The sequence below is a fragment of the Pterocles gutturalis genome, unplaced genomic scaffold (assembly GCF_000699245.1).
Source record: "Pterocles gutturalis isolate BGI_N339 unplaced genomic scaffold, ASM69924v1 scaffold32607, whole genome shotgun sequence".
In the NCBI taxonomy this organism is placed as follows: domain Eukaryota; kingdom Metazoa; phylum Chordata; class Aves; order Pterocliformes; family Pteroclidae; genus Pterocles; species Pterocles gutturalis.
This window is the reverse complement of record NW_010111273.1, coordinates 1-17,352: the sequence shown is the minus strand read 5'-3', so window position 1 is coordinate 17,352 and position 17,352 is coordinate 1. Positions and strand designations below refer to the sequence as shown.

The window sequence follows — 17,352 nt, the reverse complement described above, 5'->3', positions numbered from 1 at the left end:
GTGGGTGGGTGGGGGGGGCGGGAAGTAAGACCTTCCTTTCCATAGCAGTGAATTATTAAATTAGCTTGCTGCAGTCCTGACAGTCTTTACCAGCAACTGAGGGATAATACCAGGCTTCAAACTAACAAAAAGCAAAATAAATTACTTTGCATCCAATTCTATGCTGCCTCAGCTATCTGATTCCAGTAACAAAGTATCCTACACTACCCTACACTACACTTTTGTTCAGGTGTCACTGCATAGCTTTAATATGTGTTCACACAGACACACTATTAAATTTGCATAGTTAAAGAAGAACAGGCCTTTAGCATGGGTGGAAGAAGTTAGAGGAAAGACCAACTAAGACCTAAAATAAGAGCTAGGGGGAAAGGCAGAAAGGCACTACAGTGAAATTTTTTCAGGTCTAATCTCACATTTGGGGTTGCCTAAGATGAAGCTAGTAAGAAAAACACTACGGTTTGTTCAAGAACATGCAAATCTGCAAGCCCCTGTAATCTTCATAAGGCCCAGAAGTTGTTTTCCTCTGGTCACTGACGCCTTTAATTTGTTCTTCACAAAGGCTGGCTGTCCTCAGTGTAGTTAGCCTTAGACATGCATAGACAGTCTGCATGTCTAAGGAACTGCAAGCAGTGTAAGTGAATGGAAGGAACCAAAAGTATCAGAATGAAAGAAGAGCTGTTAGGACTGGCTGGTTCTTAGAAGCACGCACTGAAAAAAACCCACACAACTAGACAGACTGAGAAAGAGGAAGGAAGTCATCATGAAAATTGACAGTGAACGAAAATATTAAACTCTACTTCCATTACATGATAGATTCTCTGACGGGGTCAACTGGGGTTCAGTCAGATATATAACATGAAGATAACTACAGCAGAAAGTGGTTATTATGCTGTGCTAACATGAGTTAAATATACTGTATCTGAACAACCAGTAAATGTAAAAAATAACATTATACATTTTTTTTCACATCTTTATAAGAAAGGCATTCTGGGTTGGTATCATCAGCTTGTTAAACAACTATCAGAATACTGAAGGAGAATTAGACCTACTGTATTATTTTTCAGGTTGGCTCAGTCTTGGCATTAGTCATTTTAGCCATTACTCAATATCCTTTGTTTATAACTATTTTTTGGCCAACCAACACTATGGCAAAAAAATTGAAACATTGGACTATGTTACTCTAGGATGACAAAGCAGTGAAAGCTACTTACTTTTTATATGTGTTGTGAGAGACAAAAACAAATTTTCCACAGATTTATTAAAACTTTTAGACTGACTGAGTTCCTGCAAATAGGAGATGTCAAGTAAGAAAACACAAAATATTTGCTGTTTTAGAGTTTCCATTATCACATATCTCTACAGACTACATAACAATCAGATGGTAAGGCTGCAGCCCTTTGCTCACTTCTGTAGACAAATACATCTGAGGACATAACGCTGATATGGTTGAAAATTGTCACACTAATGTATGAAGATGGAAAATAATTTTTGAGTTCCATACTCTTTGATATACAAGTGGAACTCCTTGTAGGAAGATCACATAGCAATTTCATAAATACAACTAATTACATCACTTATTTGTTGTAATGTATTTAATACTTCAAGTAGGAAAATCCTTTCTATTACAGATGCTCCTCTGCCTCTGAATCAAGGAGTCTTCACGAAACTCCAGGTAAGCACATTAGAATGTTTACAGAACTGCAACGGGCTTCAAAGCCAGGGCCTCAGGACCCAGTCCAAAATTAAATGAAATAGTAACTTAGCATGATTTCGATGAGTTCTGAGCCACATCCTACTATTTTGTCCACTAGAAACTGTAATGCAAAAGCAACCATCAAATTCACTGTTTTTTCAGTGAGGAATGAAAGTAACACATGAAATGATCGCTTTGTAAATTACTACTGAATATCATAGGATCATGGGATCTTTCAGGCTGGAGGGGAGTTTAGTAGATCTCAGTCCAGCCTTGCTGTAGTGAGGCACCAAAAACCAGCTGCAGTATTCTAGTGTCAAGTAGAGAGGGTTAATCACTTCCCTCAAAATCTGAAAACTAATTGGAAACATCCGTCATGATAGACTCTGATCTTTCTCTCCAATGCAGCATAAAAAAAAATGACAAAGGAACATAAGGCAGCATTCATATTGCAATATGATACTACAGCAGTTGCTATTTACTACATTTCTGTGGCTGGCCTTTTCAAATGAATGACATCCTAAGATGTGCGTGTATACATATATTTTGCAGATATGTACATTTACCGTCATGTTGCTTCCTGCTGTGGATTCTGTGAAAGGAGGTGGAGTTGGAGGTACGACAGAAATTTTACTAGAAATTTAAGAGACAATAAACAGTGCAGTAATTAGTATATTATGCTAGTAGATGGATAAACAAATAATATTCATGCACATTATCTTCATTATCTGTCTTTCCCACAATCTAAAGATCTGGGTTGAGATCCTGTGTCTTTAAGAGTTGCAGCATAGGTTTATTGCCTGTTTGTAAGAATTAGGACTACCATTCTATCTTCGCATCTTGGGTTGCTCTAAGCAGAATTATTAATCTAAAAACAGTCAGTAAGACCTAATTTAAGACAGGCTTCCTAGACTTCTGTATGGTTGGCAGTATCACAATCTGTGTCCCGAATGTTGAAACACAATTCCTGTGTAACACGCCCCATCTCTGTTTCAGAGATCTGTTCAGAAAACAGTCATTTTTATTTACAATACTAAAAGGATCCTTCCCCGCCTGGGCTCAGAGCCATTACAGCCCCTTTACAGCATTCCAGCAATTTCATCTGGTGTAAATAGCCCAGGTCTGTGAAAAAAAGAAAAAATCTAATTGTTATCTGACTGAGTCTGTTACCATGGCACAATTACAGACCCTGAAGGCAGCCAGTAAACTTTCTTTTGATTCTCTTTTACCACATCTAGGTAAAAGCAAATCCTTATGCAGCCCTGGTTAGGATGATATCTGACTATAAGTTTTTGTTGTATGCAGCTATGCCTTGCCAGATAATTATCATAAAATTGAGGCCACCTCTTTGGGTTTTTTTTTGGTTTGTTTTTTTTTTTTTTTAAGGAAGAAGGTATCTTTTATACAATACAGTTTAAGTAGACTGTTATTTCATTATATATCACTGGTAATAAGTATGGTCATGCTTAGGCCTCTAGTCCAAGTGTTTTTTCAGTGTAAACTGGATTTTTTATTTGGTTTAAGTGCTGGTAAGCAGATGTGCCTTACTGAATACAGAGCTTTTTTCACCTACTATTTATTCCAAAGCTATCAAATCAGCAATATCTCTCATTGAGCAAACAATGACACTATTGCTATTATACCTAGTAAATAATTTTAATCTCTGAAAATTTAAAAGCAGTGTGTAAATTAGAGAAATAATGGTGTAAACAGGTATGCAAAAAAGGTAAGCAGACATAACAAAAATAATGCATGTCCCTTCATCTCAAGTAAGAAACTATGAGTCTAAATATAGTACTCTGTTTTCTACTTAAGATCCTTTCTATGGATTGCTGAGAGATCGAAGTGGCAATTTTTCTATGCTTTTATCATTTGTATTCCAAAAGTATTGACATTTGTTTCTCGTAATAAAAAATACAAACTGCTGGCTGGTTTATAACATACAATACATCGCCTATACAAATTCTCAATGTTCTAGGACCGTTTGTCCTTTTGTGAGTCTTACCTCAGTTTCTGATAAGATTTCAAGAGCTTGGCACCAACGGTTTCATGTCTGCCTGTGAAAGAGAAAAAAACCACAACACCCAAAGGTCATTTAGCAACAGCAGCACTTAACTAACACCTGTATAACACTTTTTAAAATCAGTGCTGTTTCAGGAACTGGCCTGTGTTTACAGAAGATCATGCACATGCAATCCAGGAGCAATACCAACTCCCATCTGACATATCAGTATACACACCAAGCAACACACAAGTCTCTTCTGTATCACAAACTCTATCATGATTTCACTTTTCCCTCTTGCAGGTGACACGTTCAGACCAGCTCTTCACAAATGCTGAGGACAGCCACGTACAGATGCTAACAGGCACATTCCTAAAGATTGCTAAGTGCCCTCAGCCTCCTGAGGTCCAGGAAGCATGTCATGCACGGGCCCACTGCACTGAAGCACACTTCAACGGTAAAACTCAAACACTATGGAAAGCTTGAAAATGTGTACAAGAGTAGTCACACAGTCATCTCTCGCATCTTATGAAAAATCATTTTCACTTTTCCTGCTAGAGACCTGAACAATCATGAAAACACATGACCAGCTCACAAAGAGGAGCAAAACTCTTTGCTAAGGCCATGCCTGTGGGGAAATAGCAACCATGTCACATTCCTCAGGTGAGCAGCCACATGTGAAGAACACCAAGGAGCAAGTGCTCCATCTGGCACAAACAATGAAGACTCATAAAAATGTAGTTTGCTCCCAAGTGATCACAAACAGAAAGAAGAGCTAAAGGCATGTAACAAACGGCCAACTGAAAATATCTGGAGTGGCTTTAATCACTAATCATTCCTAATTCAGAAAGCAGCATGTGATCCCTGCTTTGCTGAAGATGTCATTAATTATACTGTATTACTTACATGGAAGGAGCAGATTTTGGTGGTGGTAGAAACAATAATCAACTTATTGATGTTACAAATTTCAATCAGAACTCCAGACTTAATGCTCTATTATTAATATTTGGTATCTTGATTTACTGCAATGTTAAATGATTTCTTAGATTTTTAATTTATTAGTCAGTAAGGCAATCTATTATTTTTATTAATTTTTTTTTTATTCTTCAGATAGAAGCTATACAAAATTAATAAAAAGCATACTGATGTAACTTTTTTTTTCTACTCTGAAAGATGAGAAAACTTCACTGTAATGTGTATTTTTTCAGTTAAAACTTCTTTTGATGTGAATACTTCACTTGTGTTATATTTTCAAACCAAAAGAGGGCACTGTCTCTCCAGGTTTGAAAGATACACAACTACTACTGCTGCTGTTTCGAAGTTTGCCGTTTTTTAACCCCTTTAATTATATCAGTTGGTCTAATCAAAGGAACTAAACAAAACGTATTTCTCCTAAAGGCTTATCTTCTGTATATCCTTAGATCTTTGTGACTTCAACAGTATTACTGTCAGACTAACTAAACAAAATGCTTCAAGCACCCACAAAGCTTTGACAAGGCAAGGTGAGAACTCATTTATTGTACTGGAAAGAGGGACAGTCAGTGCCTTGCAATATCAGATTCAGTGTCTGAGAACAACGTAGCATTTTCCAACAACTGAGAAAGGTTGTTAAAATTGCTGGCTTTAGACTCACTGAAAAGAATATGAGGAAAAATTAACAATAGCTATGAGATACAACTGTGCTTTAAAAGATCAGTCAACTAATACTTAAAAATCAGAAATTGTGTTAGCTAGAACGGAATTCAGTGAAATCTCTCAAATTTTAAATAAACTGTTTTAACATGAACTGTTGTTCAGTTTCTTACTATGCTACCTGCTGACTTTCGTTAATACCTACTACCCAAAATTTGCCTGATTATGTTCTTTCATTTATGAACTTCTATTCAAGTTTCCCAAAAGATATTTAAGGTCCAGCGCTTTCCTTTTTACCAGCTATTCTTAAATCTAGATACGATGGTGATACTGGAAATGAAACTGTAACATTTAGCTACAGTCACACACAGAGTGAAATAGTTGCCTATTTGAAGTGGTGCTTCAAGGAAAAGAGGAAGGAAATCCTCTCCACATTATTAGTCATTGTAGGTGAAAATGAAGACTAACAGCTGCTTGGTTGGTAAAACACATTCCCTATAGGCCAATCCATCCACATCCTCTATAATTTATTTTAAGGCTCTCTATCTTAATGGTGCTGAAAAGACTGAACACAAGGCAATGGCATAGCTGGTTGAAAGTAAAGAAAGAGTAACCGTTTATCTCTGTTGATTTATAGCTATACATTATTTTCTTTATTCCATTCTGTCATTTCTCTAAGCGTTAAAACTTTCTCAGTGAAAAAACCTGCAGTTTTAACTTGACAAACAATGGATGGAACATAATTTCTTTCCTGCACATCTGTTTTAACATTTCTATATTTATTTCATATCATTGTATTTCTTAGAAGCCTTGCAAGCTCATTATTTCGAGTTGATATGGCCAGCGACTTCCTTATTACTCACACAAAATAAATTAAACTTTTAAATGCATTCTGCTAGTTCATGTTCATGTTTTATTCAGTGCATAGACAGATGCACTGCATGAAAATTCCTTGCAGATCTCTCACCAAGTGGAAGAAACATTAAATACAGTGACAGACTACATTCTGTGTTTCGCTTGGATGAGGGCTACACATTACAGAGCAGTTTATGCCCTGTTCCAGTGCTTACCTTCACCTGGATATTTCTTTGCTCGTTCCTCAAAGAACCATTCACCAGCCTTTACTTTCACATCTCTGAAAAACAAGCAAAAGACATTTGAATCAACATTTTCCAAAGTGCGTTTCTTTAAATGTTTGATAACTATTTAACAATCCAACAATCCCTCTTCATCCTACCATAAAACTAACATTTCATGACTGCTTACTCAATTGACTGATTTTGCTGTAGGTCTGCAAACAAAGGATTCCTCCTGCCCCATTTTTTTTTTTCTTCTTTCTTGCTATGTAGGATTGCTGATAGAAAGCAATACATACTGCTCCAGGCCAGGAGTCCCGGGTCCTCTTCATTCTATACAACCAACTTGCAATATAGGCCAGGCACTTGCGCTGACTGCTCACTGCTGCAGCCTAGTCTGAGGAGTGGGGAAGGTCAATGAGAGAGGATATGCTCCCAAGCAGAACTTGGGATGGCTACCAGAGAGCATGGAGCTGCACAACCCTGATGGTGTGATGGCTTCACAGCTCATCTCTCTCCATTTTGTGGAGACTAACATCAATTATGTCAATGTCATACACAGGCACCAGGATCACAGGGTCAGAACAGTAATAATTAACAAGTATAAAATTATATCAGACTAAATAGCTCTGTCAAGGAGCAGATTTTCTTCAGATTTGACTCCTGCATTTTGTTGTCTCCAACTGACTTAGACAAAGTTTGCATCTGAACTCATCCATTATTAAAGAGACAAAACCAATTTCAACCAAGGAGGGAATTCTCTGGAGTTTTCAGGCTCCAAATTCTCATCTAAATGTCTTACTAACTTTTAGGGCATTGTGGATTTTCTGATGCTTATTATAGGACAAAGTCCCACTGCAAAAAATTTCTCAGTGCAGGCACCACTAAACTTTTTTCTCTACCTAGCAGCTAATTTTCCTTCCACGAAATTAATCTCTTTATTACCATCCCCTCTGCCAAAATTGCTTGAAATTGGCAACAACATACAGACAGTAAATTAATGTAGGGCTTGCCTGGTTAAGAAAGCAAAATCTCTAAAAACAAGAGCTATAATGATACCCAACAAAGGCCAGGAAACAAAATCCCTGGGTCTGCCATTTCACACGTCACTTTATGTTAAAATAGACAAACGATAGGTAGGGTGCTGTTTGTTCTTTCTGTGGCTTGGTTTTAAAGCATTTAGGCATTTAAAATATACCTTCGTAAGCAGCAATGCAGAAAATTCAAAAAACTCACCACCTGTGTAGACTGCACTATTTATTTTCATGCCTAACCATGAAAGGCAAACTGAAGGAGGATATCGAAAGTCACCTTTTTAATCTTTCCTTTTAGTGCTTTTAGCATGAAGCACAGATACTAAAATATATGCATCAAAATTTAGTAACTGCTTTGTATCAAATATAGAAGGAGCTAATCTGCCTATTTTATGTACAAATTGCACAACAAACTGAAGATTTGGAGAACATCTTCTTAGTGATAGTTTACAGTTTATTCCAAACTATAGAAAATTACTTCAAACTAGTAGTAGAAATTCATTTAGCTTAAGACCAGTACCTCGCCTTACATTTCTCAGGCATTATTTAAATCTCATTTGGCATCTTAAGAAGGAGTGAAGTGGTGCATTAATCTTGTGTTAGCATAAAGTAAAATTTTATCCAAATCCTTGCCCTTTGTACATGGATTTACAATGTCCAGCACAGTTGTCGATTCATGTTCAAGACTACCTTTCTTTGCCTATGTAATATTATTTTTTCATCAAAGGTGGAAATATAGCTAAACCATTTGGTTTAGAAAGATTCTGATGAATAACAGGGACTGTGATGGAGTATTTTGATTAAAAATTGCACCAATACAGTAAAAGAAAGATTGTTTCCTATTTCCTGGAAAACATAACCAAGGTGACATAGTAAAAGAAAAAAACAACTAATTCAAAGTAAACAAATTTGGATTTCTGACCACATTTAAACAATTCCTGATGAAGTTATTAATGCTTTTTGCTTTTTAAATGTATATAAAAATTACTTCAAATTATTCATCAATCCAAGTTCCTCACTCCAGTAGTATAAGGTAAAAAGTCATGACTAGGAAATTGCCAAGAAATTGGCTATATTATACCAAACCACAGCACCTTCAGAAAGTTGATATGATGCACTGGTTCAGTATTGAGCCAGGGGAAGGAGTTCTGTCTACAGTTCAGACACTAAGGACTGTTCCTATGCTTTGCTGTTACGTCATACTACACTGAGGATCCATTTTGCTAAACAGAGGAAGGGAAATCCTGACTACATGAAGTATAATGCAAAATTCCCATCAATTTCATTACCACCAAGACTTCATCCAACATTTTCATTCCGACAGAGGCTTTGTTTCATTAATTGTTAAAATAACAGATACACACAAAACCAGCGTGCATCCACTGGATAACCAGTGTAAACCAGCACTTATCCAAACCAGGAAAATTTCTTACCCATGAGCATAACAAACAGTGCATTTCCAAAGGCAGGGATTCAGGCAGACGCGGCATTCAGAGCACACTCGATGACTGCACCCATTGCATACTGCACCTCTGTTCATCAATAACCCAAGCGATTTCTGACAACGAGCGCAGGATCTCTCCTGGTATTCATGGTTTACATTTCTTGCCCCTTTCCACCGAAGCTGCTGCAGCTGCAGTTTCAGTTTCCTAATCCCCCACGTAGAGAGAAAAAAAAAAAAAATTAAACAGACCAAGCCCCCCGTGTAAGTCACAAGCTAATACCCTGATTGTGCAGTATTATTACTAGTGGGAGATATGTCCTCAAGTTTGACCTCAGTTGAACACTGTCTGAAGGCGTCTACACACAGTATTTTTGCACCGTGACTATATGCAGCCACAACTGTGCATACAAACACAGTAACTGTCTAGTATAAATGGGGTTCTGTTCATGTCAGATATACACACTCAGGGCAGGGCACCACAACCGTGTATGTAAGTGATTATGTATTCACATACAAAAAATGAGACTAAATGGTGTTCCCTTTCATTTGATGTTGTTTTTTTATCATGTTTATCCAAGAATCAAATCTTCTATCAAGTAAAAATAATCATAACAAGTGCATTATCTAAACATTAAATAAAAACCACATCAGACCAAAATATTGAAACCTCTCCCTTTCACTAACCTTCCTTCCAAAACACATACCAATAATCAAAATTCCGCTTTTGTTAGCTACCTCATCAACAGTTTCAGGGATTTTCTAAGCAATTCAGATTTTCTTTATAATCTTTCACTTACTTTTCACAATCATCTAATTTGTCCAGTAACACTTACATAAATGTTTGCTGTAGACAAAGTTTAAGTTTCTATGTTTAAGAGACTAAAAATTTCTAAGTTAGCAACACAAATACCCTGTTTTACATAGGGATGTAATGTGACAAGGCAGGGTACAAACCACAAGGAAATCCTTGCTCTAGCCCTGATATAAAGCAAATAAAATGCTGGAGCATTATCCCTTATCCTTCATAACTGAGATACTTGCATAGTGTGAAATAATGAAATAGAATCCTTTCCCTAACCAATAACACCTATTGACACTAGTAACTACTTCCGAGACAGCACGAGGTGCTTGCTACCTGTTGTACATGAGAAGGGACAGTGATGGATGCAGCATGATGAGCAGGTATCCAATGATTCTTAACTCCAGTTTTGGAATAACATAAGATAAATAAGTCAGCCAAAGATCTGAACATGTTCTGAGTTACCAGCATATAGGCATACATAGGAACATGAGGAGAATGCCATAACGCCTTCATAGGAAAAATACAGGCAGCAACTGAACTTTCTATGAAGGCTAGAAGTAAAATTCATCAAGTAGATTATTCACTGAACAGTATTTGATCATCTTTACTGTAGAGTAATCAATAGAAGGAGTAAATCCAAGAGGCTCTGGATAACCGTTAGTTTTCCCAAAGAATAAAAAGGCATTAGCTAACATGAAATTTAAAAAGGGAATACACGTGGAAGGACAGCAAAGATGAAGAAGAGTGCTTCTGAGAAAAAAAGAACAGAAATAGAGGAACAGGGGAATGGCAGATACCTTATTCTTTCCTCCTCTATTTTTCTCACCATCTGGTCACGGTACAGGACTTCCAGAACAGCCTCTCGTTCCAAATCCTTAAGGAAGTTTAGATTAAATTCACAGGCCATTTTTGCCAAACTTCACTTATTTTGTATATTCCTGTCGGATACTAGAGTATAACGTGGTCTGAGTGTTTACTAAGTGCCTGCGCTCTAACTTGATTGGTGATACGTTTCACTGTGTCATACACTTGAAGAGAAAAATAATCATGTCTGTCTTCACACAACTCATCATTTAAGTGTCTCTGCTACCCAGGAAATATGAAGTTAGCAAGGTCACAACAGTCTTGTCTTTTTCACACGAAAGAACTTCCTGTTCTTTTCTTTTGTCGCTAAGAGTGGTTCCAAAAGAGACGAGAGCTTGCAGCAAGGTCCCAGATACAGCTTTACCTCTCACCAGATGGAGGGACAGTTCACCAAGAGATGGTGTAAAGGAGCAGGAGGAATGGATTTTTTATTTGGTCTTGTAGGTTTGGGATTTCTAGGCCTAGGGAAAAAAAGAATACATGTTATTATCTCTTCTCCTCACCTCTTCCAGACACCTCAAATAGTATGTGAAGACCACATTTAGCTATACTCAGAACCTTTCATGCACTAATTCAGATACAGGAAAGGTTTTAAGATAGTCCTGTACTTCAAACAGTCTCACCGTATTGTCCATTAACACTCAGCCATGTATGTTTACATTTTTTGTATGGTCAATATGAAAGAACCAATAAATAAGCTTAAGTTAGTTTTGAACACAGCCCTACAGGCCTCATGACTGGAAAAGTTATAATGGTTGAGACAAAAATATCCCTTTCTAATCTCATCTTACTGAAAAGACAAAATATCACAAGCCTAAGAAGAAAGATGGAAAGATGAGAGTCACTTCTATCAATTACCTATGTCTGTTAAGTCTAGATAGTTTAATACCCAGTAATGCCATTATCTTTGCTAACACAAGCAAACACTAAACCATTCAGATATGAACTTTTTTCCCCAAACTGATTATGTTAATATACAAATATATGAGAAGTATAACATTAAAACAGAATCACAACTGTATTTTGGATATATTCTGTGACCTTCACTTTTGTAAAACTCCCACTAAAATAGAAAATAATTTTCATATACTTTGCAGCGAAGTAGAGAAATAAAATGATTATTCAATTTAATTCAGCTTACACACCATATTCAGTTTTAATACTACTGTCTAGTGTTTATTACAAAAAAATGTAAGAGGGTTCCACTTATGGTACACCAAATACTAAAGATGTGTATATGAAAACTGGTTAAGTGTTTCAAACTTAATCTGAAACAAATACATACAGTCAGGCTCTAGGCAGAAGGTCTCGACACTAAGACGGAATGGTAAAAATTTCCCAAAGCCGTTACTGAGGCTTCACTGATGGACCTCAGCTGAGAATCTGACCAACAGGCTGCATTGCTGGATCATTATTTTGAAATACTGTGAGTTTTAAGCTAAAAAAAAAAAACAACACCAAAAAGATATATAGTGACAATGTATTTTTGTTGGTGCAGGGAACTACTTTACATACAGCTTGCCCCAATTAAGCGACTTAATCTCCCACAAAAAAAGACAGAAGGAGATGATAATTTGTATTTATAAACAGCATGTATTTCATTCTTTTATATTTTTTCATTAAACCCTTCAACAGACACCAAAAGGACAAAGCATTTCACAGAAGCACAGTTAACAAAGAAAAAAAAAAAGATTGGTTTCCTGTGGAAACAAAAGAGACAGAGATAGGCATAATCATATTTTATTTCCTTACCAACTGCAATTTCACAGGAAATTACTCAGTTAAAACCTAAAAAGCCTGAGCAATAGATGTCATTTTCAAAGGCCCCTGCATCCTTCACCTGCTTTCATCTTATACCTCAAGAATGCTTCCCAGGATTGACGAGCATGTTTAGAGCATTCAATCCCATTTAAGCCAATACAATCTGAAAGAGCAGTCAGTACAAGTTCGAGGACCTCTGCACTATACAGGATACCCATTAAAGCATAAGTTACGCTTTCAATGAACTCCCAGGATTTCCAAAGGCTAGCATATCTACAACGTCATCAGAAGGTGCTGCTGAAACATCAGTAAAAGTTAGCAAATTCATTATAGTCATTATTAGCTGGATCCAATAAAACCGCTCCAGTGATCTTAAAGAAAATAGATAAATGTCTTACAGAGCCATTAAGAACATGAAACAGTTACTAAGAGCAACATCTGCAGTTAAGCAAGCACAGAAATAGTTGCCATTTGATACCTCCTTTGAATTCTTTAAAAAAGGACAACCTCCCTTCTTAACAGAAGAACACGAAGTTTTCCATATTTCAAGCCTGTTTTTGGAACTGGATGTCAGATAACATCTTAATGTATGAAAAATATTTGGGGCATACAGAGTCTTATTTAGAGATGTATATACATTTTTTAAAAATTATGGTTTCAGATATTCAAGCTTGCACAAATTTAAATTGTGCGAGGGAAGGAACAGCTTGGATCCTCTCCTTGTTTCCACCTTCTCTTGCTTGCAGCTATAACCCCTGGGAGCCACAGGGTCTGCGCTAGCCAGGGTAGGATTCTTCAGACAGGCATTTGACCTCAGCCTGTCAGCGATACTGCAAACACCATCATCCAGATCAGTTGGTCTATTTGCTACACTTCATGTCCTACTCACAGTGATAAATCTGCACTGCCTCTAATGCCAGCAGCAGACTGCCACAAGGACTAGGACGAAAAGACCATCATCTTCTGGGCACCAAAGAACAGAACCAACTTACTGCAGAGCAAAATGCCGAGGGCTTGATGTCCTACAGTATCTGTGCTATGCAGAGACAAAAAAAGCCAATGTGTCTCTCTCACTGCTAGGCAAGATCACCACATGCTGCACAGAATAAAGCTTAAAATCCATACCGCAGCCAGCAGCTCTAGCAGTATTGCCCCTGGACACGCACCTAGTTGTTTGGGGGTTTCTTAATCTTCGTGAAGATTTAAGCTCAGACAATCATTGTCTTCTGTCAATTTTTCTTGCACATTCAAAGATAGCTCAGAATCTAGCTTAATTATGAGGTAGTTTTAGGAATAAATACAAGTAATGTATCCCCCAAAATGGGGGATAATCCTTGTGCCCCACAACAGACTTGAACTCATAATCATTTCACAGAGGTGTTCAAATTGGACTGAAAAGCTCTCTAACATTGTAAAAAAAGAACTTTTCTAACACCATGCTTTGGTGTTAGCTTTTTGGCAGTAATAAAGAAGTGGTGTTTTCAGTAATGGCCCTGCTTGACAAGAAAAAAAAAATTCTGAAATCTGCACAGATTATGTCCTTCCATGTTTATCCATCAACTCCAGCTACCTATCTGTTTCACATGGTCAGCTAGCCTCAAAGCCAAGCATGGTCTATGTAAAACCAAAAACAACAGCAATCTCCTCAGTAAATACCATGACATTCTACCTTTTCAGCACAAAGCTCACAAAATATTTTGTTCAAGCAGTATTTTAAATTATGCATTTAAAATACAGCATCAGGCACCTTGCAGATGGATCAGCAGCTTTTTTAAAATAGCATGTGAGGTCTCAAAGCCACTGTAAATGAGATGGGACAACCAACATGGTCATGTCTTAGGAGAGGGAGGCATGCTCGCACACAGCGCAACCTCAGAAGACCATGCTTTTTACTTTTATATCAGGCTAAAATAATTATGTAACTGAAAATCAATCAAAAGGCCTGGCTAGGACAAGATTAAGTTTGCAAAATGTAGCTTATTTTTTAAGTTTTTGAACTTTGAAACACCTGAGTTAGCAAGCTACTTTTTCTCAAAGCAATTTTTGCACGTAATGTGCTATTGATGTCCTTTCAGATCCTTAAGCATGAACAAAATAACAATTAAATAAGTATAAATAATCTGATCTTCTAAAGCCACAGCCTTCATTGATTTAACTGGATTACTTCATCCATTAACCCAGAAGACAGATGTAATACATCAGTAGCTAGGACACAGATTACAGAGGTTCAGAGTAAAAATGATCACAAAAGCTCCTGGAATTTATGGCTATTTTCTATTTCACAGAGGCCAACCACAGATATTTCTTTTTAGTTAAGAAAATTACAAGTGTTATCTTATACTACCTGGCTGCAAGAGTTTTTAATTTTCACATCCTTGCATACACACACACAAATTATTTATAACTTCTCAAAGTTACATCTTGTGATTTTCATAACATCCCACTGCAGCACTTAAAAGTAAAAACAAAAAACAAACAAACAAACAAACAAAAACAATTAAAAAAAAAACAAACCACCACACCACTTTTTAAAGTTCCAGTTGTGGTTTTTTCCATGAAATCTCTGTAGTTTAAAAAATACCACTCCAGTAAGTAAAAATGCATCCCCTTGTGCAATGTCATACCGAACACATTAGAGGTGTCCTTACCTTTCAGCAGCCATCAAAGAAAGATGCATGGAAGTAAACTGCTTTTAAGAGATGAGTAGCACTCTTACTTATCTTTCCTTAAAGAAAACTGGTGGCTGTTCTCCACCCCTCTTCCTTCCTTTGGGTACTAAAATTAGACTGACGCATGTACACAGGAGGATCCCCAAAACAGCTAAAAGCAAATTCTGTCAAAGAAGAGCTCTAGCATTACATCAGCTTTTGACAAGTCTCTGGTTTTGTTAGCAGCAACAGCAACTAGCAATCAAAGAGAAGTTATTCATTTCTCTAACATTAACAAGAGACTCAGCACAAAAAACTATAGAAGCTGACTGATACAATCAAAATATGCTCAGTCTTCAAGCCACACACAGGAAGAGAAGTGCCTTTGAGTTCTACATAATTTTTCTGATAACCATAAATGTGAAAATACTACTAACCTCAACGTCCCCAGGACTCACACAGAAAACTCAGCTTGTATGGTAAACAGTTACTTCCTGGAAACAAAATAGTTTTCTATTCAGGTCTGAATGACAAAGCAATTAGTGTAGATAAAAGTTCAATATAATTCATTTCTTATACATCTGCAAAAAGAAGCAACTTATTTTACCTCACAACTGGAAATCCCATCTCAGATAATGATTAAAAGTTAAAACATTATTTGGATTGGATATCCCAATTCAGACTACTACAGAACCAGGTGTGAGTAATGAAGTTCTAAATTACACCCAAATTATTTCAAAGCCTGGAAGAGAGGCTGTTCTTGCAGGTCAATCTCCCTTCTTGTTCCTGGCTCTACCAGGTAAACCCCCTGTCCAGTGCGGAAGCCCTTCTTAGTATTTTGTGTATTTTAAGAAACATTATTTTTAGTTAAAATTAAACAAAGCACCGAAATTCTAGTCACATAGCAAAATTAATCAGCCTGCCCTTTTATAACCTCATTAAGCTAAACAGGTTCAAACACTTACACCTGTGTATTTCAATTTTAATCACCTTCTTCAGCTGTATCACTGAAGAGAAAGCAACTGTTAGTGGGGCATAGAGCTAAGCCCAACAAAGAATAGTTGGCTGTATCTGGGTCTTCATTTCAGGCCAAACTTCAACTAAATAAACCACCAGAAACAATGTGAGGATTGTAACTATGCACAGTGAGAGATCCGTAGTATCACAAAGCTGGGCTGATGAATGCTAGCCTTACTGTCAGCTTTCCCCTAATATTTAACCAAAGACTTAACTGTCACACTTTTATCTCATTGTATTTTTCCCACTCACCCCTGGATGTGGAAAACTGCCACAGTATTTTATATGAGCTAGGAATATAACCAAGCTACAGCCTTTTGCTCTTTTGTCTAAACAGCACTGCTTGTTCAGCCTCCCCATAGGCCTTATTTTTTTGGTCTCACTTCTGCCCAGAGGGTGCTGCCTGCAGGGCCCCCCAACAATCCCAAAGGGAGGTGACCGGTCAGGGTTGTCTTCTTCAGGAGAAACAGGAGGCAGGGTCTGACATAGGACTGGTGACAAGGCCAAAACCTTGGGCTGAGGTCTGTCAAAGGGACAGGCCTGGAGCAGAGGGTGAAGGGGGGAAGACATAGCTGAGGTTGATCAGGGCAGCTGAGGCCTGTCTGTGTCCTCGGGGCCCTGAGGCTGTAACTCACTCAGAACCTGCCTGAAATCCAACACCTAAAACTGGCCATGGCATTCCTTGTGAGGCCTTACTGTGCAGAGTGCAACAGGAATGCTGCTTCCCACCTCCTTCAAGCTGCGTGTCCATTTACACACCCCGGTATGGCGTCACCTTTTTAACAGCAGCACTGTATGACAGACTGAGGTACATCGCACCTAATACACTCTCTTGTCCATGGAACACCCCTGAGCGGCACCCTCTCTGTGTTTGCAGAGCTGGTTAGTCCTGCTTCAGCAAAGCCCTTGCGCTTACCCCCGTAAGTAAACTCCCCTGTTCAGAGTTTTTTCTCCAGTTCAGCCAGGCCGCTCTGATCCTGAACAGCACCTCCCACTGTTTGCATCATCTCAGAGGTCGGTACAAGCAGTAGTTTGGGCAATCTGTAAACACTGCACCCCCACACAAAAACCATGAACTGTGGAAGTGTGCTCTTTAGTTTCATTGTCCAGATTCTGGCCGCTAAAAATAACAGGATTTGCTTAAAACTTAAGAATACATGTATTCTCCATGCCTGGGCATACGTGACATACTCGGGCTTTCGTTTCAAGCTGTTTCCAGAAACAAGATGCAGATCCTCCTTCCTAGGGCAGGACCTCGAGCACCCACCTCTCCACAGGCAGACACGGCACACAGACAGCGACCTATCTACATGAGACACACAGACGCGAAAAGCAGCCTTCTGTCCCTCCACCCCCGCCTTTGGGGCGTCGGACAACGC

At 37.9% G+C, this 17,352-nt stretch overlaps 1 protein-coding gene across 1 annotated transcript in view; it reads right to left on the bottom strand.

Moving 5' to 3' along the window:
• The window catches only part of SYTL3 (synaptotagmin-like 3), a 28,626-nt gene extending 18,036 nt beyond the window's left edge, over positions 1–10,590 (bottom strand). The window contains exons 1-6 of the mRNA XM_010073695.1: positions 10,481–10,590; positions 8,871–9,086; positions 6,398–6,462; positions 3,699–3,750; positions 2,260–2,326; positions 1,212–1,284 (exon numbers count right to left, since the gene is read on the bottom strand). Coding sequence (XP_010071997.1) covers positions 1,212–1,284; positions 2,260–2,326; positions 3,699–3,750; positions 6,398–6,462; positions 8,871–9,086; positions 10,481–10,590 — 583 coding nt within the window. The remainder of the gene's footprint in view (positions 1–1,211; positions 1,285–2,259; positions 2,327–3,698; positions 3,751–6,397; positions 6,463–8,870; positions 9,087–10,480) is intronic.
• Positions 10,591–17,352: the final 6,762 nt, after the last annotated feature.